The sequence below is a fragment of the Anser brachyrhynchus genome (genome assembly GCF_964034855.1).
Source record: "Anser brachyrhynchus genome assembly, chromosome: 1".
Classification (NCBI taxonomy): domain Eukaryota; kingdom Metazoa; phylum Chordata; class Aves; order Anseriformes; family Anatidae; genus Anser; species Anser brachyrhynchus.
The window spans coordinates 154935590-154961097 of NC_137694.1; the positions used below are offsets into that span (position 1 = coordinate 154935590).

Sequence of the window (25508 nt, forward strand, 5' to 3'; positions counted from 1 at the left end):
AAAATAATCTTAATTCTTCACTGAGAGAAATAATCTATTCCAAGTAGGAAAAAGTGAAGAAACCTAAACCATCAATATACCGTTTTCTGAAAGATGTAAGAATTCATAACTTCCAGTGATTTACATGCAAGTAATACTGACCAACAACTTCTGAAAATTTATTCACAGAAATATGACTCAAAGTTATGCAATGTATATACATATTTAACTAAGGAGCAGATCCAGCCTTTATTTGTGTGAAATAAGACACTGTTCACTGAGTGAGTTCATTTTCTCCATTTGTTCTGCCTTCTGCTTTCAGGTGCAACCTGGCATGCATACCAAGGGATAATCAAGCACTAAGCATTTTGAATCATTTTCATCCCCATCTCTGAAATATTTGTCCATCTGACTGCCGCTATGAAAAGTTGGAATGTATTTCCATTATGTATCATATTTTTGCTTCTTCACATTCTACAAATATGGTTAACACCTATGAACAGTTTTTAAAACACGTATAAGGAGGTTTGTTCTTTCTTTCGTTTGTGTTTTATGGTGTGTGGTTTTTTTTTCATCAAAGCAAAATTCTCCTTGCACAAACAGCACAGCTAGCCTACAGTAAAATGGTCTCTTGGGTATGGAAGTATTCTAGGTGTCTCCTACTTGAAGACTGTCACCATTAACTAGCCTTAATTTATCTGTACTATGGATAAATCTGGATTTATACTAGAGAGCAAGCCACTCATTCTGTAATTCCACCAGACTAAGCTGAAATTTGGTACACGCACTCAACTCCAAAGTACTGACTTTCAAAGAACAAGAAATACATTCTTTAACTATTTTTCTTGCTATTGGAGGACATCAAAAACACCTGTAGTCATTTTATTGCCTCTACCATAAGGAGAAAGTGTCAAGAAGCTGTATAAATGACACACACCTGTAAAATCCGTTCTGGTGACAATCACAAAACTTCTGGAGAACTTGTAGAAGGATTATCTTTAATGGAGAAAAAAAGAAGCTCATAATTTGCTGGAGATTTTACAGGCTTTCTGTGGACCTACAGTACAGAGACAGTTCTGAAAATCAACTGTTATAAATACTCTCTTGGGAGAAGATTCCCTGGTCATTCATAATTTGTTTCATTATGAATCCTTAATCAAAGAATACTTAATCAAATGTCAATTACTGAGAAAAGCAGTAGATAAACCAGAAGGTATGTCCTAGTTTCCTCTAACTGAGCTCTCTCAAATTGGTTCTGAGTAGTGGACAAAAACTATAATGAACTTAGCTGAAGTTTTTCTGAGAATGGATCAAGACAAAAAAATGTCCATACAGGTCTCAGCTCATAAAAACATGTCAGTATTTTTAGTGCTCTTTAAGTCATTTTTTAAGTGCTTTCAAGGGTAGTGACAGGCTGAACCATTTACTTGAGCACTTTCTTGACTAAGGGCCTTAAATCTGTCAGCAGCCTCTACTTCTATCAGCAATAAGATGTAACTGAGCAATAAGGTGTTACTGACAGCCTGACTGAAGTCACTCTTCTGCACGGACATCTTCAGAGGTTCTATTCCCAAATCTTTAAAAAAGCCTAGTAAGTTATTTGGAGAAATTCGTGGTTTACCTTGAGTGACCTCAGGAACAGCCATATGATTAAAACTCTTCTGTTCCTCTTAACTTGCTTCCCTTCAAAATCCAGTGAGACTGTAAGCCAAAGGGAGAAGGAGATGGTCGCACGCCCTTCTTCCCCCATCACTCTTCCTATCTGAAGGTTTTTTTTAAGCAGTTTGCCACTTTTCGAGATGTGTTGAACAACTATCAAGATGAACTGCAATTTACTTAGCTCATACATTGCATTCCTCACCAGCACACATTCTGTGCATCTTCAACACAACCCAAAGTTGCGTGTCCTCAGGCGTCAAAACTTTAAATCAGCTTTTGCTCGTGTCTCCAGCGTCTCTGCAAATCTCGCTGAGCCAGCTGCAAAGCCAATGCAAGCCTAACCATCATGATTTGGAACTGCAGTGGGGAGGAGGCAGGCATTCAGTGACAGTCAGAGGGCAAACTGGGGACTGGACAAAAGTAATTTGCTATTAATGAAGTAGCTGCTGAAAAGAAGTTTTGTTTGTACTTTTAGCTCTGTTGGGTAGCTGAATTAGAGATACTCTCCTAGTACTGTAAGCAGAATCTGGGCCTTAATATACATACACCTTTTCCTTGTACTTGAAAGTGTTTTGCAAAGTGAGCTTTGAAATAAAGGAAAAACCAGCTCATTAAATCATTTTCAGACACCGTTTATATCAGCTAGTACCACCTCCAAGATTCATAATAGCATGATTATATTAATTCTCATAAAGCCTGATTTTGCATTCAGGCAGTCAACATGATTTTAAGTGCCAATATCTCAACCTGAAAGTCAGCAAAATATAACATCAGTAGAATATTAAAATCTCCCACTGAGATAAATAGAAATATGAAGGTTCAGACAGAGCCAAATAGATTAGTGCGCACTTCCTACTCATTATGTGCTTTCAGCTAGCATGGTACAGTTTTATAATTTGATGGGGAAAAAAATGTACTTTTTAGCTATTTTCCAGCTTTTCTAATACTGTTCCTCCCTTAAAAAATGGCATAGTGTTATTAGCCATAAAATAAAGCTATGACTACGCAGTAAGCTCAGTTCAATGATGCCCATGTTGCTGGGATATATATTCTTTTCTCAAAACAAGCCTTGGGAGGAACACCACAAGCCAGAGGGAATAAAGTGGGGGGAGAGAAGGGGAAATTGTTCTTTGACATCCTCCTTACTTCACAACTTATTTGTAGTTCAGAATGGAGTCAAATGTCATATTGGTAATTAAACTTTGACTCCTACTAGAGCAATATTAATGTAGAGCGAATCGCAGAGCAGCGCTGCCCAGCCCTGCTCTTGGGGTTAGCTCCAGTGCTAAACAGCACGTTGCTGACCGACACAGGAAATCCCTCTCCTGTTCCTTGAGTTGAACTGAAGGGCTGGCATAAAGAAAACGTCCCAAGTATTAACAGCAACAAAAACTACAGGCTCGGAGCCAGATTTCAAAGGCATTTAGGTGCCTAACTTGCATTAATTTTAGTGGGACTAAGTTGCCTCTGAGAATCTGGCCTTCGGTTTTCACATTTCTTAAGCCACTCCAGATCCTGTGGTTCTGTCAGGATGTAGAAGCAATTACATTTCACAACTTCGAATCCAACAATATATTTTGGAAATCATTCAAAATGCAGTGCTTTTTTAACATAATGTTTCCTTGTCCAATAAAATACACTGGAATTTTATATACTTGGTATTTGGAGGTATCAGTGCGTTTTATTTAGATTGAGGCCAGAAGCTAACAGTATGTTAAAACCACTGACATCCAAATAAACTCTGCTTTCTTCCTTTAGGTGGAAGAAGTGTTTAATGGATACCAATGCTTTGACAAACACAGTACAGAGAATAAAATGTACAGTTTCAGCTTTACTGAACACTAATGTGATTGCTCCCGAACAAAACCATTGCCTAAAGAATGTTAATCCCAAAAGAAATAATGTAGGTGTTACAGTGCATATAAAAATCAGAAATTAGCATTTGAGGTGTCCATTCCCATACATATCCAACATGAACTCAGCCAAAAAAATACCAGCTTGGCTTGTAAAGGAATCCAGTATAATGAAACACATTGAAAATGAGAAAACCAAACCCTCATTTTGATTCACAAGGCAGATGTGTATACACTTGAGCTAACAGAATTGATCTCAGAATATTTTAATAAAAATAAACACAGGTAGCTGGAATATCTGAACACAGGTAGCTGGAATATCTGTTAACACCAGTCCATTTCACGAGATTATGCTCACACTGCACCAACAGGTCGTGCTACACCAACTCTTCTGAGCAGAAACTGCAAGCCCTCTCCTCCCACATGCCCGTGCCTAGCCTGTCCCTTGCACTGGCTCTAGCTCCTTGAGGTCAAAGTACAGGGATGGAGCTAGAAATCATCACAGGGAGGAGTGGAAATCGTGTCTTCTTCCAAGAGCATCATACTTTCTTCCTGACCCTACCAGGCAGCATCCACCTATTCCCCAGCAAGGTTTCTTCCTCGGTGGCCTCTCAGGCCTTTTAACGGGCTCACACGCTTCTGAAAATCACTCCTTCAGAGAACAACCCACCTCCCTTTAAGCACCTGCTTGACTAATTTCAGGAAATTTGTTCCTGACTCAAGCTAATCCTTCCTGGCTAGTCATCTTCCCTTTCCTTCCCAACTCACTATTATCCTTTAATTGTTCATTTTATCCCTTGCGTCCAAAGTCATGTGCGGGACTGGTTCAGCAGGAATCTCTAAAACCAGTTAACACCTGGTCGTCCCCTGTAAAACTGGAGGAAACTTCATTTCTAGTATAAACTGAAGGTGGTAATTTTGGCTGATGGAAGACAGGGTTTTATGCTTCTTTTAATAAGGTACAAAATTAAAGAATTTACTACCGCTTATGTAACCTAGAGATTATTCGTGGGTTTTACACCCTTGCCCCGCTTTAACCTTAGACACATAACTTGTTTGGGGATGGAACTCAAAAAATGAGAAGTGGCTGCCATTTGCTTTCATCTCACTTCTGGAACTCGAACAAAAATGCCAGCTGATGAATGGCCATTTGTAACACAGATGTTAATGCAATACTAAATGAGACAAAAATCACCAATGCAGTTTGCAAGGCTCCCTGTGATGTGCAGTCATCAGGCAACGCGGAGACCAGCACTACCCTAAGCTGGCTTTGAGTGCGCAACCAATACATGTTTCGTTATTAATTTCAGTGCTCTTATTGCACACAGTTGGGTTAATTGAATGTCACAACAGTCACATTCCTCCAAATGGCACAGAAAATACGAACGGCCTTTAAAGCGAGCACCAGCAACATACGAAGGAACCATTCTGGATGTCTTCACAGGTAATTTTGCAACCTGTACTTGCAAGGTGAAGTACCTGTTACTGCAGGACATACGAAGAAGCTGTCTAGCATATTAAAAAGAACAGCTTAAGCCATCATTTGGCTCGATTCTCAGCACATTCCAGGAACCCCATAAACAAAGACAACATGTGCAATGTTAACTTTCTCTTTTATGCTGACAGCTTTTTTCTCCCGTATAATGACCTTCCTGCACAGTGTGTGTTACCATAAAAAGAAACAGAGCCCAGTAAAATTAGAGGAACTGCTTAATATCAAAACGTTTTATCTGAGGAAGACACCACCGCCAGTGTAAATATAAAAAGCACAAGAATTAAAAAGTATTTGTTTTGCTGTCTCTTCTTTAAGTTTAGCTTGTTCAAACAAACCTGGCTAGAGTTTTCGGTTGCTCCACATTAGACAGCCCTTCCAAAGACTGAAATGGTACTCCAGAGAATGCAAACTTGGCTCAAATTTCAGACAATTTTCATCTTCTTCTTTCAACAAAGAGAAAACTATTTGAATGCTTTGGCCGTAGCCAAGAATTTGGATATGAAAGTCAGACCAGTAAACAAGTCACTAAAATGGGCCACCACTACACAGTTGTGCATGCTTGTTTTAAAAAAACAAACAAAAAAATACTTTTTTTTTTGGCCCAAAGGACACTTTTCTATTTTACAAGCAGAATGCTAATGTGAAATTTTAGTTAGGGATTATCTCTCTCATCTAAGTACAAAAGGAAAGCCACTTGCATTTTTGATAGACAGAGCCCAAGTTCACTCTTTTGTTTGTACAAAGAAAAGTGAAAAGATAAAACAAGAACCTCACAGGTTGGTAAAACACTGTAACAAACCAAATTGCTAACTTACAGTTTTATTTGAACTACTACAGAGAACCAACAGCCCTTCTTCACAGCATTCGGCTTTCTATCAGCATTCCCAGAAAGAAAAGCGAATCATTAAAAAAATCATCATTTTGTACCAAATGCACACTAGCTTCCACCATGGCAACTACCCCACAAAACTCAGGCAAGGCAAATCACAGTCCCCCAGGATTATCATCTTTTATATCAGGGAGACTTTCAAGAGCATTATAACTGCAAGGGCTGCCTGGCAGCTAAGGCAGATATTTTCCTCACCCCAAAGAGGTTTAATTTTAGTACATTTGGTGAAGCTACATTTCTGCAAATCAGAAGACATGCCAGGAGAAAGCTGACGCTAGCTGCAGTACGGAGCTTCTTGCTCTGCAGAGGGGTACATGAGAGCACTGAGCGATGCCAGGGAGACTTCTCTGAGCATGCCAGCAAAGTCTCCCCGAGCTGGCCAGAAACCCAAGGGAAGGAAATGAGAGTGATTATATACAGCTGAGCAAGCACAGCGCAGAGACTCCTAAATCAGTGCTATGGTGTTCACTGCTGGTGTTCTGTGGTAAAAATGTTTACCATCTGTGTTACTCTCCCTTTGTTATGGACACTAATGGAGCCTTCAAACATAAAAGCATGGGGCTGGGGAACAAAAACACGGTTAAACCAAAGCACTTTAAAATCACTTTTAGCTGTATATTACATAAGGAAATCCTGACACTGAACGAAAGATGGATCAAAACCAAAACAAAGCAGTTTCAGGATGCACTCCGGAGGGCTGCACAGAGTTGGGTTTACTCAGCCCTGGAGGTCTAGTTCTGAGCTCTCAGGCACAGCCGAATCCTTTAGGTACTGAGAAGCAGCTCTCATTTGGACACAAGGGCGAAGTATGCCACAACCCTTTTCCAACAGCTGCCAGGCCTTTAAGCCCCATCCGTATAAAGAGCCTGCCTGTGGCAGCGAGTTTCCTAGGAAGCAGCTGCGTTTGTACAAAGCTTTTCTGCAGGGGAACTTCTCCGCTGCTCACCTCCCGCTGCAGAGCGGTCACAAAGGCCCGGAGAGCAGGATAGTCTGCGCTGAAACAAAAAACTGAAACGCGCCATTCAACTTAGTGTCTGTGCAGAAAACCAAGCATCTGTCTTGCTGTAGCTCAGCATCTCGTGCTATGACATAAACGAAGATAGGGGGAAATGACAGCCTCCGGTCTGACTTCCATCCCAGACATTTTTACTCCGTTCATCAGCATTAACGTAAGGGAAAGGAGTTCCAGTGACCTTCTGCTATCTCCACTACAACCTCAGGTAGTCGCCTCACTAAGGCTTCCCACAGTCCCTTCCTTCCTCGCTGCCCAGAACAATGCTGCAGGGCATTTAAGACAGTTCACTCCGCATCCGACAAGCCCAAGGAACAGAGCTGATGCTTGGCTGGGCTCAGATTCTCCCACTTCCATTCAACACAGCTAAACTATTGGGGAATCTGTTCCTCACCCCACAGCACGCCCAAATTCTTCGGAAAACCCGTGCCAGTTTCAACAGAGCGGTCAGTAATCTGAGGCTAACTGCTCGATTCAGGACAAGCACACAGCACAGGCTCAAGACAATGCAAGACCATCTGTCAGCAAGAATAATGCTTTTCCAGATGAGATGCTTCAGATAAGACATTACAACCCTCCTGTTACCAAAGCTGGTTCCAGTGTAATTTTAGCAGGGGCCTGAACCACAAAAAGAGCCAGGCAGAAAAAATTATGAGTGGAATTGCAGTTTGTGTTGTCTGCAGTTGGAAGGGCCTCCCATCACTCTCACAGTGCTGAAAGTGGTTTTGGAACCAACGTGTGCCACCTGCAACATGACCAAAATTGAAACACCACATGGGTTTTAAAATGCTTTCAGAGTTGGCACAGTGTTGGAGGAGCTTCCACAGAGCACGCACACACCTGAAAAGAATACAATTGCATCTCCCTCTGGCTCCAAGACCACATTTGCCAATACAGTCTCAGTAGAAAGATCCTCTGAGATCCAGTGATGTGCTTGTGAGATCTTCCTCCTAAATTCCAGGAAATTCAGTGGCTTTGGGTTCTTTCTGCCTCTCAACAACTGCTCGAGGATTGGAGCTAAAAGGAAAGGCAGAAGGGTAAAAGGTATTGTTTGCCACAAGCAGAGCTGCCTCTGGAGCAGAGCAAATAACAATGTAGGGAAACCTGCACGGAAATAAGCCAGCAATCATGATCCTAGTAATGAAGAAAAACTCTATAAACGAGGAAAGAACAAACCACTGACCCTTCAGATCGTGGAGGGAAATTAATAGCTTTGATACTATTTTTCTACTTCTTACCTTTCTCAGTGAATCCTCGTGTTATCGAGGCATACACCTAAGATTCTCTAAGCCATGCACTTTTTTCCCTTTGAAAATTGATCTACCATCCAAAGAAAAAGCATTGAACTTACACACATCCACAGAAAACATGCACTTACTTTTTAACATTTAACAGTGACATGGTTATAAAGCATTTGCTGGGAAGAAAAGAAAAAAAAGCAAGAAAAAAAAAAGATACAGATTCCTTTTGCTTGACACTTTGCTTCTGATATCCTGTTTTCTGCATACCCTACAGATGTTCCTATTAAAATCTTTATTCCTTCAGGGTGCTAATGGTAGTCTGCTTGAGAGTTCAATTCATCTCTGGTGATAATCTCTTCTTAACCTCCTCTACAGCTTCCATCATTCCCTTCCAGCTGGATTTTGACAGGTTAAGAGGCATCAACCTGCCAGAGCTCTCTTGATCATCAAACTCCTACAATAGTACCAGAGCATTCTGCTGCATGCTTACGTTTCTCTCACAAGTGTCCAGCCTTTTTCAGATGAGAAATGGAGCTTCTGACCTCTCCTCAACTGGAGACTTCTGAGTGCAGTCACTCGAGCTCCTGTAAAGAATGATTATTCCCTTTTACACACAGCATTACTGCAAACCTGGAATTGCTTGCCCTGATTTTCTGTATCTATATTACTTCTGTATCACTGCCCCGTAATACCTTTTGGGACGCCCAGGAATTTGTACAATCGCTGTCAAGACGTGGACTTATGGAGTCCCTTAGAGATACTCAAAAGCCAACTGGACACGGCCCTGGTCAGCCTGCTGTAGTTGACCCTGCTTTGAACAGCAGGGTCCCTTCCAACCTCAACTATTCTTCGACCCTGAGATGCCTCCCTGGCCTCTCCAAGAGCATGAGTACATTTGTACAGTTAATTCACATGTAACATTGCATTTCTATTTGTTTATTTAAGATAAATCAGGAAACAGTAAAGTTCTGGGTTCTAATCTTGCCTGCAACATGGTAAGAAAAATTTTAAGAGTGGAGAAACTCGCTGCCTCGTTTGCATCTTGAGATGCTTTTTGACCTCTCTAAGGTATCTTTTGCTTTACAGGAAACATGAATACAGTTTGTGCCTCATAAAAGCCACCACTTGATGTCATAAACCAGGATATTTCCACCTTCACATACTCCCTTCTGAGTCGGTGTGTCAAAAAAAAAACTTCGGTGGGACAGATGCCTTTCAGGATGTAACTGTGATCTCCTTGATGCTGTGTCCACATCTGGCTTTGGTACAGTGACCACCCTGGGTTGTTCTGCTTGCTGAGTATTTGTCGAATGTTAACAGTGGGCTTGGAACTTAAGAGACTAAGGGAGGGAGTCCCTGGGGCTCTTTTATAACTAAAAGATAAACGCAGGGAGAAAAAAAACAAAACAACATAAAATCTTCACTAAAAAATAAGGAACACCCAAAGACTTGTAACAGAACGCTAACATAAGTATTTTAAAACTCAAACATCTTTGTTTTTCCTCATATGAAGACTGACATCAAAGAAAGCAGAGCGAGAGATGGTTCTGAGGGCACTTCAGGAGAAATTTCTCTAAAGTAGGGAGGAGGAGGAGGTAACAGTGGAAACACAGGAGATCACCACATCTTTCTTACCAAACAAGCCTTTTGGGCACAATGGAATATTCCCGTGTCCCATTCAGCTTTGTTGTGCCGTGTACGCTGAAGCTCTTTGGCACAGGGGCAGTTTGTTTTCGCTGTTCTTACAATAGCGCGGGCCTTTCCTTTTCATCCGCGTTGCCCTGACCTCCCTTTTCTCCCTCCCTCCCCCCCAATCAAACAATTATCATCAGATGCAGGAAGAAGCTTGTTGTGGTTCTGCTGCTCATAACACAATTTGCTATGCTAATACTTCCTGCGCACCCTGCCAACATGGCATCTCTCCAAGACGTAAGACTGGAGTTTGGGAGATGGTCACACGAGCATGATACTTCCTACTACAACTGCTCTGCCCTTCACCTTCCTTCGCCTTACTATGGGCAAGGGCTATAAATATCAAATGGCATGAATGAAATGAAGATGAAGACTGCCTATTTGTACAAGCAGTGTGGATTGCTGTCTTTCAGAAAAGCAGAGATGCATGAGATTTCTGTTAAAACATTGTTAATGTAGTTTTCAATGTACTTGACAAGGAACTTCTGCGAAACTTTAGTTCCATAAAAATTGAAATAAACTGTCTGTTCCTGCTCAGTAAATTCAGTTCCCCTGTTACTTGTATATAAATGTAAATGGAAAAAAAAAAAAGCAGAGCTTCAAAATATCTATTGAAAGCTAATACTCTATTTTACGAGCAATGACTAAACTGTACCCATATACTGTAAGACACACAACAGGGGCAAAGGAAAGACTTTTGTTTTACAAGCAACATGAGTTTCTGGTGTTCTGTCAGAAGAGATGTTAACTCCAGTACTGTGCTAATGCACAGTACCATTAACAGTACTCTAGTTTTCTCTAGTTTATTCTTGTCCTCATAGTTCTAAATGCTACTTACACAACAACATGAGAGTTAATGTCAGATTAATAGTAATACCTCTCTTCTCAACCCATATATTTCTAGGGAAAAAAAAGCATTCCTAAAAACCTTGACACAGGGAATACACAAGAGAAGCAATCTGAGATCAGATGGAGCAGATAGGTATGGAAAAATCATAGAAAGGATGACTAGAAAGAAAAAATGAAATATCATGAAGAAGATTTGGCACGGCGTAAAATAAAGTAATATAAGCCTTTGTGACTGAACTTCATGTATAAGGCAATAAATCCTGTCAAAAGAGACAACACAGAATAACAGAAGCAGATAATTTTAAAGACAGCATGGTTGAACACACATTCTGGATTCCATGACAGGCATCTGGAAAGAGGAACTGAAACCAGTTTTAGTTAAGATACAAAAGGCAAGAGTTTCAGCTGTGTGAACAATGAAGTGTAGAACACAAGGAAAAGACAACTCAGTGCATGATGACAGCACTTAAAGCCCCATACTGGCTTCCTACCTGCTTCAAAGTATATTGCAGCGTGTTAAGTTTGACCTCTGACATAGTCTCAAAGTTGGCCATTTCCCTCAGTGATGGTCCTATCAGCAGAAATATTTTAGCTCATAGATGGCCAAAACGCAATAGAACGGAGAAGTAAAAAAAATAGTTATTACATTGGTTTGTGAACTTGATTGCATACCCTACTGTTTACTCATCTTTTGTCATGTATTCTAGTGCTTTAGCAATGGGAGAACAAAATTTGCTAAAGCAATTTACAGGAATCTCTTTATTTGAACTTAGGATGCAACCCACAGTAATTACAAGCAGTGTGTGGCAATATTTTCACTATTTAGGACAGGAAGTGAAAAATACCAAAACACATCTAAAATTACATTAGGGATTTATGTAGACAGAAGGCAATTACACAAAGTGGACTTTGGCCAAGACTCTCAGAACATGAAGCAATCTCGGAACCTTGCGGAAATTACCATGGGATCTTTGGTGATAAGTGGGCTAAATCTTTGTTTAAATTGTCCTAAAAAAGAAGCCTTCTCTAACAGCATGTTGTCCCTTTGCTAAGTGGATTGACAGCACCAGCATACTCCAAAATTATGATGACATCTCCAATACTACAACATACAAGTGGAAAAAGAAAACCAACCAACCAAACAACAGAAACAAAACAGAAGCACGAGCATTTAAAAAACAGAGCAGGAGTAGACATCTCAAGTGTTCCATGTGCACAGAATTACTTGCTTCCCCCTCTAATTTATTTCAGACTAATCTGAGATCCTTTATTTTAGGTCAGTTCTATGACAATGGAAGTATGCCAATGTAACCTTCGTTTTCTTAATTAGCATTTAACAAGAAGTTTGTCCTCCTCTAGAAATATTCCCTTCCATAAGGAAGAATAACCTTGAACAGAAGACAAAACTAAGCCAAGGAGAGGAGAAAAATGAAATCGACGCTCCAATATACTTATGTACCTTTAAAATGCATTTGTTTACATACCCTCAAAGCTTAAATAAAATAGCTCTGAATGAAAAATGACTTCATTTCCCAGAAGCAAGCACAGCACTGTGTCTGTATGCATAACTACTCCAGGGAAAACCAACTGCAAAGAATGTCTCTCTTTTACACATGCTTCCTACCATGGACCATGTGGTCTTGTAACTCATTGTTTATCTTGTCTGGAAACAAAAATGCCACTAAAAAACAATCCCAAGCCAGATGGCCAGTTTCACTAATCTGACCCTATTTCTTCCAAGTAAATCTAGTCAACTGTTACAATACTGATGCCCCAAATAATCCACCATTCCTATAATACTTAGATTTGCATATTTAGGTTAGAAATGCCAAGCATATCTGGATTAAGATTTTCCCCCAGTAAAACAATGCTTTGTCATAAATTCTACTCTGAAGACCACACCAGTGGTTCATGACTTGAATCAGACACGTCCACACATCGACGGTTTAAGTGGAAGCACACCCACAAAACACTCTGACTAAAGCTCACCTCTCTAGCTGAAATGCGTTTGGGAGTTTCCTTTTAGGCTCCTTAAACCCTCATGTAAAGAGTGACAAACGCAGAGATTCTCTCTGTAGCCGCCCCCATGATAACAGATGACAAGATGCAGCACAAGCTTCATCTCTTGCTAATTAAACGAATCAATTAAGAGACTATTGTTGCAACTGTGTAACTGCTGTTCTATAGTGGCAATAACAACCCCACAGGGAGGTCTTTTACTACATTAAAATGCTGTCCTCCACAACTCCATTTGATATTATTAGAAACAGTTATTTGCGTCTTGCTGTCATATTAGTAGCAAAGGCAAATTATGGAAATATGCAGACCAGAATGGTCCCAGTATGAGATCAGGTTTGGTTTTCAGCCTCCGAGGGAACAATTGCTGAAATTCCAAAGTTCCCTAAAGTTCTTTAATGGAACTGATAAATCTATCAGCACAGCATCCATTTAGATTCTAGGTAAGGGTCACATATTTGCATACTTTCCTGCTAAGCTGATACAATTCAACTAGATAAATTATCATATTAACTTTACCCTCCTGAGTTAAACTGATGGAGTTCAAAATTGTTTTCGATGGTTGTCATTAATCGCTGTTACATCCTAAATGCTCACTTTGAAATCTAATTGTGCTGGTGTACCAAGGGTCATATTAATAGCATTTTTAATGTTAAATCTTTGTAAAACATGTTTATTTTACTGATATTACCACTGAAGCCTAGAAGACTAATGAGAAACAAAGTATATTTATTATCAATAAAAACTTAATTTAAAATTTACATTCAGAGACTTAAATTAGCTTTACTAACTTCATCATGCCTTTGTTTCATTAAGATCCCTGGTTAAGCTTCAAAGCCATATAAATTAATACCTCCTAAACAGTTCTTGGGTATACGCCAAAGCTGCAGCCATCAAAAAGCTGTTTAAAAACACGGGCTACACATATGTTTATTATTTGGCAGTACACATCTTCGGAAAAAAAAAAAAAAAGCTAGATCTTCATTATGATGTAACAGTCTTGATACAGCTTAAAAAACAACAACAAAATATTTCTTTAGCCAGACAAAGCAACTAATAATTTCTTTCAACACTGGTAAATCTGTCTACCAAAGGAAATCACTTGAGTTACACTTGGGTAACCTGTCAACTTGTGTTCCAGGAAGTAACAGGCTAATCGACTACATTCAGTCCTTGTCCTTAAAGCATTACCAAGAGGATTAAGAGAGAAACTTGCCAAATGATGTATGGAAAACCAGGATTTCTTATTTTTCCATTTGTTTCCGAGGGATATCGTGAGGGATAAGGGGCATAATTTATTATATGCAGAGACTCCTATAATACAGTCAACACACACACTGCACAATCCACTTATACGAAGGACATTCTAGGGAATTCTCACCTACTTATGATGTTATCACACATTTTCTCTGCAAATTAAAGCTTTAATTGAAAACAGAAAAAAAAGGTCAAGATTAAAAATGAACAAATAAAAAGCAAAACATTTAGGACCCCAACGCAATAGACCATTTCTAGTCCGCTTTTGTAAGACAGCAAGGCTCGCAGACCAGATTTTCTGCCTCTCAATCCTCATCCCCAACTCATTCTGTGTAATTATCCCGTGTGCAACCACAGACATAATTTTAATCTGCTGATAAACTTCAACCAAATTTGAAGAAAAGGCAGATAAATCCAACCGCCTGTAAGTACAGTAGGAATTATGAATATACTTTCCACAAGCCTTCCGAAGAGCAGTGGCTGTGTTGAGGAAACAAGAGACCTAAATCCACCCTCCAGATGAGCAAAAGACAGCTTGGCAGCAGCCAGTTGGCCAGCCTGCAGGTTTTCATTGGCCATCCAACATGCACGTAAGTAGCTCCAGCTTTACCTTGACACCGTTAGCTCTCACTTGAGAAGGTCTCAAAGACTACAAGAAGTTGTTCTGGGGGAACTTGTGGAACCTGATTTCCTACAGATCTGTGTCCTCTATCTGGTATGTCTCTCCTTTCTCTTAAACAACCTCAGTATCCAATATTTTCTAAGCTTCTCTTTTTTCATTTTGGAAGATTGTTAACTCGCAGGAAAGAGGTGTTGTTCCCATTAGCCCCATTCTGAAACCTCAGACTGCACCCACACTGAGGCTCGAAGGATCCAAGTGACTGAAATATGTGCAAACTTCTGACTTGTTTCAAGTCAAAGCAAAATTCAGAAAGAACTCCAAGCACTTTCATATTTCTCCTTACAACAGAATCCTAAGCAAGAACCCCAAAATAATCTAAGTGATTTTAGGACATGTGTTTTGGTAACACTGGTATTTCTAAATTTCTCAGGTGCTTTCGAGAGTTCACTCCCAACAGACAGTTTTAATATATTCACTATACTTTATGCTTTCAAATATACAGATGTATAACATGAGAAGGGCACGTGTAGCTGCATGGTGGCACACCATCGTCCACATCACATCAGCTGGAACAATTCTCACTTCCCAGTCCTAATGGATGGGTCCAAATATCATTATTTTCAGAAGCTAACTCCGTGCTGCATGAAATGCCCACTTTCTGCAGAATACTGCAGAAGTTTGTAGCCTGACTCAGGATTCTCGCTGTCCGTGTTCAAAAGGAATTTGCAGAAGTTAACATTTCCGAAGCGGCTGACCATTTTTCCTAGTGACACCTTCTGCACTGTTGTAATTCCTCTGGCAGAAGCTCTACTACTAGAAGCACAGTGGTTCAGAGAGGCTCTGAAACTAGCTGAAAAGACAAAAATCTACACAACCATAGAGTTCCCTTTAAAGGAGCACGGACCCTGATCTTAAGGCTTGTGAAAGGGGAAGAGTAAGAAAACTGTTTAAAAAAAAAAAAAAAAGATATTGGCTTGCAAAATAAACACCTACTGGACTATATTTATTTTCTTTTGGTTAATATTCTACATATTCCAATACCGATAATCTTTGTAACCTCTGCAGGTTTTCAGTCAATGTTTCAAAGTCTGCATAAATCTTCAGTATATAAAGTCTCTGAAGTGTCACACAGAGAAAGAAAAGCAGAAAGAAAGAAAATCTGTTAAGAACTGCAATGATTTGTAAGGGTGAAAGAAGCACGTTGTTAAACATCTGTCATTGTGAACTAAATCAGACTCATACAGTCCAAGCTTCCCATCTATATTGCCATTTAATTGGACTTTGTAAGAATGGAAGGAGAAAGGAAAAAGGAGGAAGCTGTCTGGAAGCTGATGAGATTATATACAGACTGAAAAGTTCCGGGACAGTTTGTAAGCCTCAGTAATAGGACAGGAAAGTTGGAAGTTTGCTGTTGAAGGAACAGCAGACAAGTCATTGCAGCAGGGAGAATGGGAAAGGGAATCAGCAGTGAGAAGTAATTGAACTGTGGCCCCTAGGGTTACCTTTGATACATAAATGATGAATATACAATAAGCCAGGAAGCAAAGGCAAAAATTTTGAGGAATGCCTGAATATAAATCTCTCAATTTCTGACCAACTTCATGAACAACATGCATAACTAATAACCCTGATTGTTTATGAAGCATCCTTCTGCCAACTTATCTGGAAGTAGTTAAAGAACAATCAAAAAGTCATTAACATTGAATGATCACTACTGTACTAGAATATATGCCAACGATATTAAAAAGCATGGCCAGGGATTGACAGAGACTAAATTTCCAAAATTCAGTTTTTTCCACCTGGAGTCTGCGGATGTAGTGGTGGCGGTGGTAAATCACTAAACTACTTTGAGTGGGTCTGCAAAAAGGCAAGCGCAATATTAACAAGGTGATATTAATCACATGACAGCATACACTCCCACAGCAAAAGTTCAGTTTTGTAAATCAAACATAGCAAAAAGCACTCAGTCAGGGATGAGACTGAAGCAATGGAAAAACCTCCAGTGAGAAGGCTGAACCAAGAAAATGGTGCTAGGGAACTCAGAAGCACCTAAAAAAGGCATGATATTTAGGCCAGAATAATTCCACTCTGTTCTACGTGGGCTCCTATATTGCATTCACCACTGAAGGAGCACTGTCAGATAACATATTAGGCAAAATGACTAATATCTGTCACATATGTTGCACCATCATTCCCCCAAAGGAAAGACGTGACTCTTTCTCTACATAGCTGTTCTGACATTAGAGAACAGAGGGTGAAAAGAAACTCCACGAATGATGAGCAGAGGATAGTGAGGGTTGCAATCTTCCTCTGCAGCTGGGGATTTTTCACAGTCTGGGACTGTCTCTTTCAAGGGAAGCGTATCACTGGGCCAGCAGAACATTGCTGTCTAGCATGGTTTTCAGCCCATGATGTGATGGATAGGATGGAGCCAGGCCACTCACTATCTGAACATAAAGAAAGCATTTCTTAATTTGAAATTCCACACAGAATCCATTACACACACTCTAGAATAAGTTTACTGCTTCCACAGACACCTGCAGTTCTCTCTATACTTGAAGCTTTCTTTGCATTAAAGGCTGTCTGCCCAGATGCATTTCGTTGCTGAAGTCCAGCTGATAGAGGCATGAGTAATCAAGTAAATAATCAAGTATCAGAATGGGACCATCAGTGGTCCAGCAGATATCAGTCCTCTAAGAGGAAAAAAAAAAAAAAAAGTGGAACAAAGAGACAAGACATCCAAAATTGGAGGCTAACTAGAAAGAGGAATGAAGGAGGGACTATGGTTCTCTGAAAGGACTGCTCAAACCTAAAGGCTTTTGAATTGCAGAAGCTTTTTGTATAGATCTTATCAATTTTCTATAGATATTTGTTACAAATTTACTTCTGTGAGCTGCCTACAAATGGGAGACAACCTTTAAACCTCCCTGTTTCCTGGTATTCTGTCTTTTGGGTATGATTTTGGACATTAATCTGAAGCGTGGATTATCTTGTTTCCTTTTTCTTTGTGCAGTATATATCACAATGAGATTTCTTGGTGTTAACAATAATGCTATTAGTAAATAAAACTACCTGAATAATTTTAGGTAAAATGGCAGAATAGCAGGACTCCATGAGCACATGATATTGCATCATATCCACCAAAGACAAACAATGAGTAAAAACTCAGGTAAAATCTCAGCCATGACAGTAACACATCAACTGTTCTGAAATAATCTAGGTTAGGGCTCAAAATGTTACCATCTCAAGAAAAATAAACCACATCAGTGTAGTTTCCTAGTCTCCATCCATTTATTACAGCTAGAAGTATATAAAAGTTGCTCACTCTTTGGGCAGAAGCACCCTCGCATGTCCTTCAATAGCACAAGTCCTGTATCATATCTAAGTTAAATAACCCTCTACTAAAAAACAATTCACAGAAAGTAAGCTATCTAATGCCACTCTAATTTGAAGACAGAACAATACTTAAAGAGCAAAAAAATCTAGTTGTGATCAGAAAAACAAAATTGTGTTAGACCCCCCTGAATGATGCTAAGCGTGCACTCAAAGGTACGAGTTAAGGGAAAAGCAACATTTTCCCTGTTCTCCTTTAAAACAACAGAAATATGCTGCCACACTAATAGAAACATTTGCCCTACTGTCTGTGTTTGCCGTACGTTACACAGCAGAATTCGTATTATACTGTTGTCTTTCTGCTGCAATGTAGCTTTCTCTGTCCTTCGCTTAGCTAAATGAAATATCAAGGATGCTCCTAATAGAGAAGCATGCTTTTCACTTCACCTCGAAGTGGCAGCTGGCTTCCTGAAGCAGAGGTTTGTGTTTCATCAAAAAACAGCAGCAGAACTGTTTCTATTGTCCAATGTCAAAAAATCAAGTTAAACCATTTATCTAAGCTGATGCCCTCTTGACATGCCAAGGAGCCGTGCTCCCAATCAGCACGTTCTAAAAATACGTGCTGATGGACAGGCCAGCAGTGTGTACACTAAATAGCACCACACCGTCTGCCACCACTGAAGTGCCATCAAAATTTGCCCGTCAAAAGTAACACAGAATGCTCACAGCTATACCTAATGCTTTCCACTATGAAAAAAAAAGCAGAATAATTTTTTAAATGGTTTACTATGCTGATAATAATACATTACAGTAATAATGAGAAATCAGTTTCTTGCTGCTAAATATTCTTTTCACTTACTATCTTGATTGTATTTTTATGTCAGTAAACGTTTAATAAGAAGTATGTAATTGAGAACCCAAAATGCATTTCTAGAACCTTCATTCATGATATTCCTTCATTTGATTAAATATCTACATTTGTGCATGTGCACACACATAGACTGTAGACCTATACATGTAGACAGTCTATAGAGGATATCACTGTAAGGAAAAAACCTTCCCACTCTTTACAAAAGCTGAGGGCATTAAGTTGAAATCAGAAGAGCACAAGGATGTCAAAGGAGCAAAGGACACATTAAATAAAGGAAACTAACTTAAGGGGAAGGAGAAGGAAAAGGATAGTAAGCTAGAAGAACTGATAGTCACAAGTGCAGACTCTGTCTTGGGAAATGTGGGAAATCTGGTAATAGAGCAAACTCTGGGAAACAGACTTAATTACTGCATCTCTACCCTGCTCACTGAAGTTCTCTCCCTGGGTTTGATCAGCAGGACACACACATAATTTATACTAAATCAAAATGGGGGAGAGAGTACTATAGGGTTTTCTTTTTAGTCCTCCGGAGAATTTTAGTTATAATCATACACTTGATTTCCCAAAATAACAAGGATCCAGTAAACACAACATGAGCTTGTCAGTAAGATTTGATATATATTATAATCTATTAGCCGTTTCATCATCAATTTTTTAAAGTCAAAACCAAATCAAAACTGTACCCTCTTTTGTCTTTTTTATCTTGTTGCACGAGGCCCAGCACAACAGTTATAGTCTGTAGGTAGAACTCCAGGGCACCTCTAACATATGAATACAAAATGTTTTCACATCTCACTTAACAAATTTAATTTTTAATGTCACTTTCCCAGTGCTACAGCACATTTGGGGTTCAGTTAAAATCTTTTCAATATTATGTTATGAAGTTGCATTAATATTTGTATCTTATCTACTTGGAGTAATTGTGTTTGTTTTCACCCAAGACTATCAGATCAGTCAGCTAGCAGCGATCTTGCATATGCAGGATGCAACTCCAGAGCTGAAACATCACTGCAAAAACAATGCTGCAGAGAAAAACTGTATTTTATGTTTTATTTATTTGCTTGATATTGAATAAGACATAAACATGTGTATGTGCACATATACAGATATACAAAAAAGCAAAAAATATTAGGAGCAGACTTCATCTCTAGAAACCATGCAAGTCTACAGGTATTCTTTTAAGTTTAATCTTACCATATTATACCTCCTCAAAAATGTCTTCATAGGATTTGTAGAAGAACTAATCATAAGTGGAATGAAAGCATTATCGTATGCAATCTTAATGTATCTTTGTCTAAAACCTATAGTGCATGAAGATGTCAGGACTAAATTCTAAAAGGAAAATTTCATTCCTGGACTTTCCACTGTTAGTGTCACTACTGAGAAACCTGTCGACAGCAATTAGGACAACTTAATGTAGAGGATATTTCAATTTTATTTCATTTTCAGGTGCATAAGGAACTTGGAAAAATTCAATGACAGCATTTTAATCATGCCAATCACGGAAGTGGATGCTGCTTCAATCACACATGTTTATAAGCGCCCATCACCTAACACTTAACTCAGATTAACAGCACATGAAAAATCTGTTTTACTGAGTAATTTCTGTGAAATGGTGTAAAATCTGATTGGGATTTTAAATGTACTCCTCCCCGGCAAACAAAATCTGGGAGCATATTTAATTTGAGTGAAAAAAAGCACTTTGCATCATTAAGCAGTCTTTTTATAAGAGAGTTACTGACATGCCTTCGGGATGTGAGAGTACATGCTATGGTGAAGCAACAGATATCAGAATGCTGAGGTGCTGGGGAAGAGTGGTTTTGATTCTAAAATGGATCAAACCTGAGTATCTTGCAATAAGCTTACTAGTTTACACCCAGTTACTTTTAAAACCCTCATAAATGAAACAGAGGCAGACTTGAATCAATTTAAATGTGTAGTGCAGATACTGTGCACTGTGCTTTGGAAGTTATCTTTAGAAATTTGCCTAAATTCAGCTGTTAAACTCAGAATATTTGCACAATCCTAACCTTCACAAATGCATGCTTGAATGTGCTGCCAGTATCATTTACCTGTTTTCTGTTTACATTATATTCTTCTATCAAGATAACTCTTGACAATAGTTACACGTACTTACCACTGTGCCTAGAAACTGAATGCTTGTATTTCCAGAGGCATTCCGAGAAAGACGCTGGAAAAAAAAAAAAAAAAGATTTAAAAACTGATTAGAAGCTTCTCAGAAATTTGAAACAATTCTATTTTCTTTGTGTCTCATCACTGTAATCAAAACTGAGTACACAAAACTACACATAAAATAGATAAAGCAGGCATTTCCTTCAAGACTTTCAGTACCAGAAGTCTAATTCATACTTAACTCAGATTTTGGTTTTGTTTCAGTCAACTCAATAAAATTTACGTTGAAGAACAATGAAAACAAGTATGACCAAGTACAATGCAGAACAATCTTGGGCTTGCAGAAAGATGAATGTTATGAATAAAGAGGCTTTTGCCATCTCTAAATGTCTGATTCTGTATTCCTGTTGCTCACACGTAATATTAATTTCATTTTCTCCGAATGAGAAACTTTTATATCTCTTTTTAAAATTCAAACATCCAATGATCCTACTTCAAAAAAGAAAAAAAAAAAAAAGAAACATCTGGTTACCTACTGCACTTCTTCAGTTGAGAGAGGTTATGAAACAGTCTTCAAATATTATATTGTCAGTAAGCCACAAGACAATGCAAAAGAAAATGTTATTGATTCAACACAATGTTACCCAGAATCTAAACATGTCAAACGCAGAAAGAATTTTTTCTTGTGAGTTGTCTCTTTCTTCAGTGCAAAAAGTTTTTTCTTTTTCTTACTGCTATTAAATTACTGCATATATAGACCCCAAATCAGGGCCCTAGTCATGAAATGCAGACATAATACTTACACGAAAACATGCATACATACTAATACAGATCGAGAAGGTGAGTATAAAATGCAAACAGAGAGCTGCACTGAGATCTTCAGCATTTCAAAGGCCATGAATCCTAGCAACAGGGCTGCAAATCTGCTTGAGAGATCCTCTCTAGTCTGGTACCCCAGGCAGAACCAAGCAGACATCACTTAGATATGTCTAACCCACCCTCAAAATCTTTCAATTGCAGAGATTCCACAGTCTCCCTATGCAGTTCATCAGAGTTCTCAGCATCCTTATTCTTAGGAAGTTTTTTCCTAATATCTGATTAAAAATATCCTGTGCTGCAACTGCAGCACATTATTACTCCTCTTCTTCATCACAGACAGGAAACACAGATTATTCCCTTTCCTTTTACGGCTACCTTTCAGGTATGTGAAGAGCCATTAGTCTTGTCTCCTCTTGACTAAGTGAAAAAACGCTCTACAACAACAGCTAGATAACCCCCTGAGTAAGTTTAATAGCCATAAATTAAATGCCGGTCCCTTTTTAATAATAGTGCGTGTTCCTCAACTACACTTTATGAAGTAATAATTCCTATGGCCCAAACACGAGTACTTTTTGACTTAACAGGTCACACACTGACACTGCAATCTGTACAATCATATGAAAACAAAAGATGATGTGCCAAAGCCTGACATATTTCAACAATAATGATTAATGGAATGGAAAATATGGGAAATAAAATTTCATACAAAACCTGACGTTTACTTTTATAAAGGAAACAGGAATATACACTTTTCCCACAGTCTAGGATAAACACAATCAGGTTTTGGAAACCACAAAGAAGAACAAAGTACCGGCTGCCTACAATGAATGAACCGCATGCCAAAACAAACAAGTCCCAACCACTTGATAAGCTGTCAGAAAATGGCAAGCCGAAAAAAATTAAAGGATTTAATTTCTTTTTTTCCTGGAATGCCCTCCACCCTCGTTAGAGTTCTGTCACTTATTGTGCTACTCTTTTGTCCACTTTCAAGGGTCATTAGAGACCTTTTCATGTCCTAATAAAAATTCCATTTTTTGGCTAATCTCCCCATCACACATAAAAACACAAATTAAAAAACAAAATGAAACAAAGCAAAAATGAAATGAAAAATAGAGCCCTTTTGTCATTCTCTTTAAAGGCTTTCAAAGTAAAGCCAGGTATCTTGACAACTTGACTTATTTTTCACAACTAAGAAGCAAAAAGTATTTCAAATTGTCTATATTTCCAGCTAAACAAGCTAGCAAGCCAATTTAGCAACCTGTGGACTAGATATATAAAACCATATATATATATATATATAAATCATATATATGTATATAAAATCAAGAAGGCACCTTCTAAAACTATGGTCACAAGACAAGACAAAGATATAAACAGCCTTTTTCCTGGTCTGACACTGCTGAAGTGCACTGGTATTACAGTATAGTGAATCCTCACTGCTGTTTACTGTGTCCAAAAGAGAGACACTACATTCAGTCATCAGTAGCATCAAGAGTCAGTGTAAGAACTAAAATCCATCTCTTGAAATAACAGACAGTAAAGGGGAAAAAAATGGGGAAGGGGAGGAAAACAGTCAACAAATACAGAGGAGGAAACGAAATTTTCCTTCTGGGTATCTTTTTAAAAAAAAAAAAATAAGAAAGAAAGGTAGAGAAATTCTCCAAGTCACAAAACATACGTTACACCAAGACCAAAAAGAGAACTGCCAGGCTTTTGAGAAACACATTACAAAAGAAGTCAGCACATTATCATAATTAATGTTTCAAATTACAGTTGTAAATAAATTTCAGCTGTTAGATGTGATTAGATTTTTTTGAAGCATATTGAAAGGAGTTATTTCTGTTCCACTGGTGGGCTTGTGTTTCTGGGATTTGTAAATGTAATTGATGTTTTCAAGAAAATGAAAGGACACGGTTAACAATTATTCTTTTATTTTCCACCTCTTTAGAAAAAGGACCAGTCTCCAGTTACTCTTGTTAAGTTAGATATTTACATATTCTATACCTCATAATAGATGGTTTCATATTGCATGTGATAGCAGGAAAGTAATCAAATAGAGGTAACAAAAGAGAATAGCTAATTATATGCATTGCCATTGTTTTCCTAATAAATTGTAAATTATTTACTAAGAGGTTTACAGAAAAAGCACAGGAAGTCTACCACTTGAACAAAGACAAAACAACACTGTATGTTCACCTGTGAATACAGTAAAATTACATCGTTCGTACCAGTTACGTGATCTTATACACATAACTGATACTCTTTTCATTCATTCAACTGCTAGAGCTTCGGGCTACCTTAATTAGCATAATACAAGTTAAAAGTATAAAGCTTTTTCCTGATGAGAAAGTAACACGCTAAACCTACTCTGAAAAAAAAATCACGTCAGAAAATGTTTGTACTCTCAAAGCTGCCAAATGGGTGTGAGTTTCACATAAATATTATATGTATTTTTACACACAGGTTGGAGTATGTTATACTGTATACACTATGTACGTACAAACAAAATGCTTGTGTCTGCATGTAAAAATAGACAAGTGTACACAATCATACAAAATGCGTTCGATTTTCCTACTCTACCTTAAGTGTATGCTATACCACAGCCATTTCACAAACAATCATTTTAATCTGTAAATCCCAGAAAATTACCAGAGGTTAGTGTGATATGACTTTAAATTCTTCTGCTTTGCCATAGAAAATTATTTCCACTTAGCTGAGTATCAATGATCTATTCATTGTAAGATGCAGTAGGGTTACAATCAGCTTTGCATTAAGCCTGCAGTGGATGAGCACTTTCAGATAAAAGTGATAATAACCTTTACGTGAAGAAGGATAAAGCAGCTCAGCCAAATATAAAATATATATTATTGAAAGAGGCTCTAAACTGACACGGACGTTATTAAACAATAACAAGATCTCGGAAAATTTTTCACAAATCTTCTGGTACCTTGGGCTCTCCAAGCTGCTTGATGGGAGCAGCTGCAGAGAGGAAATGGTATCAAAACAAAGAAACTGAAACAGAGCAAAAGCAATTTTTCGCTTTGCTTACAATTTAAAAAAAACAATGTGTCAAGTCAAAATGAATATTCACTGGCAAAGGAAATAACGTATTAAAGTTTCCCAAACACATTTATCTTCAACTACCATATATATTACCTTTATTTGTTGAAAGTAAAGCTGGAGACTATTTGTTACAGAAAATGTAAAGGTTGTCACTTGGCCCATCTTTTTTGCAATTTTTTCAAGCAGTGGCATGACTACATTACCAGTCAGACAACATCTACCAGACTACACAAAACAAATTAAAAAAAAATCCCAAACCCAGAAAACCTGCTGATAAGTACCTTAAATAATTCCATAAGACTATAGATAAAATTGTGAGTGAAACACTGTGTGTTTTCCCAGCATGGTTCTGCTTTTCAAGATGCAGAAGTTCTTGCAGCCCCTATTGTTTCACCTCAACTGCTTGCTACCAGAAATTCTGAATGTCTTATGTCATGAATTTTAAGTGGAGAATGCTGTTCACATTTTCACCACTACCTGTAAATTCTTGAGAATTAAACCTAGTGAAATATAGGCCAGAATCATTCCCAGACAGGTTCAATTAAAAAAAAATAATAATAAAATAAAATACTGCCACAATAGGGAAGTCCATGGGGAAAAGAAAAAAAAAAAAAGAAAAAAAGTATTGTAACTTGTGAAGTTATAGCAGCTTCAGCTGCTAGTAACTCTTCTATGAAATTTTGTGTAGATGAAGGTGCATGGATATCTGAAATGCTCCACCATTC

At 38.4% G+C, this 25508-nt stretch overlaps 1 protein-coding gene across 4 annotated transcripts in view; it reads right to left on the bottom strand.

Annotated features, from left to right (window-relative positions):
* PCCA (propionyl-CoA carboxylase subunit alpha) overlaps positions 1-25508 on the bottom strand; it is a 285019-nt gene that overhangs the window by 37509 nt on the left and 222002 nt on the right. For 3 of the 4 annotated variants that reach the window (XM_080575923.1, XM_080575924.1, XM_080575925.1), the window contains exon 21: positions 20906-20959. In XM_080575923.1, the coding sequence (XP_080432049.1) occupies positions 20906-20959 (54 nt within the window). Of the gene's footprint in view, positions 1-8618; positions 8713-20905; positions 20960-25508 lie in introns of those variants that run through there. The other variant, XM_080575926.1, reaches the window with a different exon arrangement.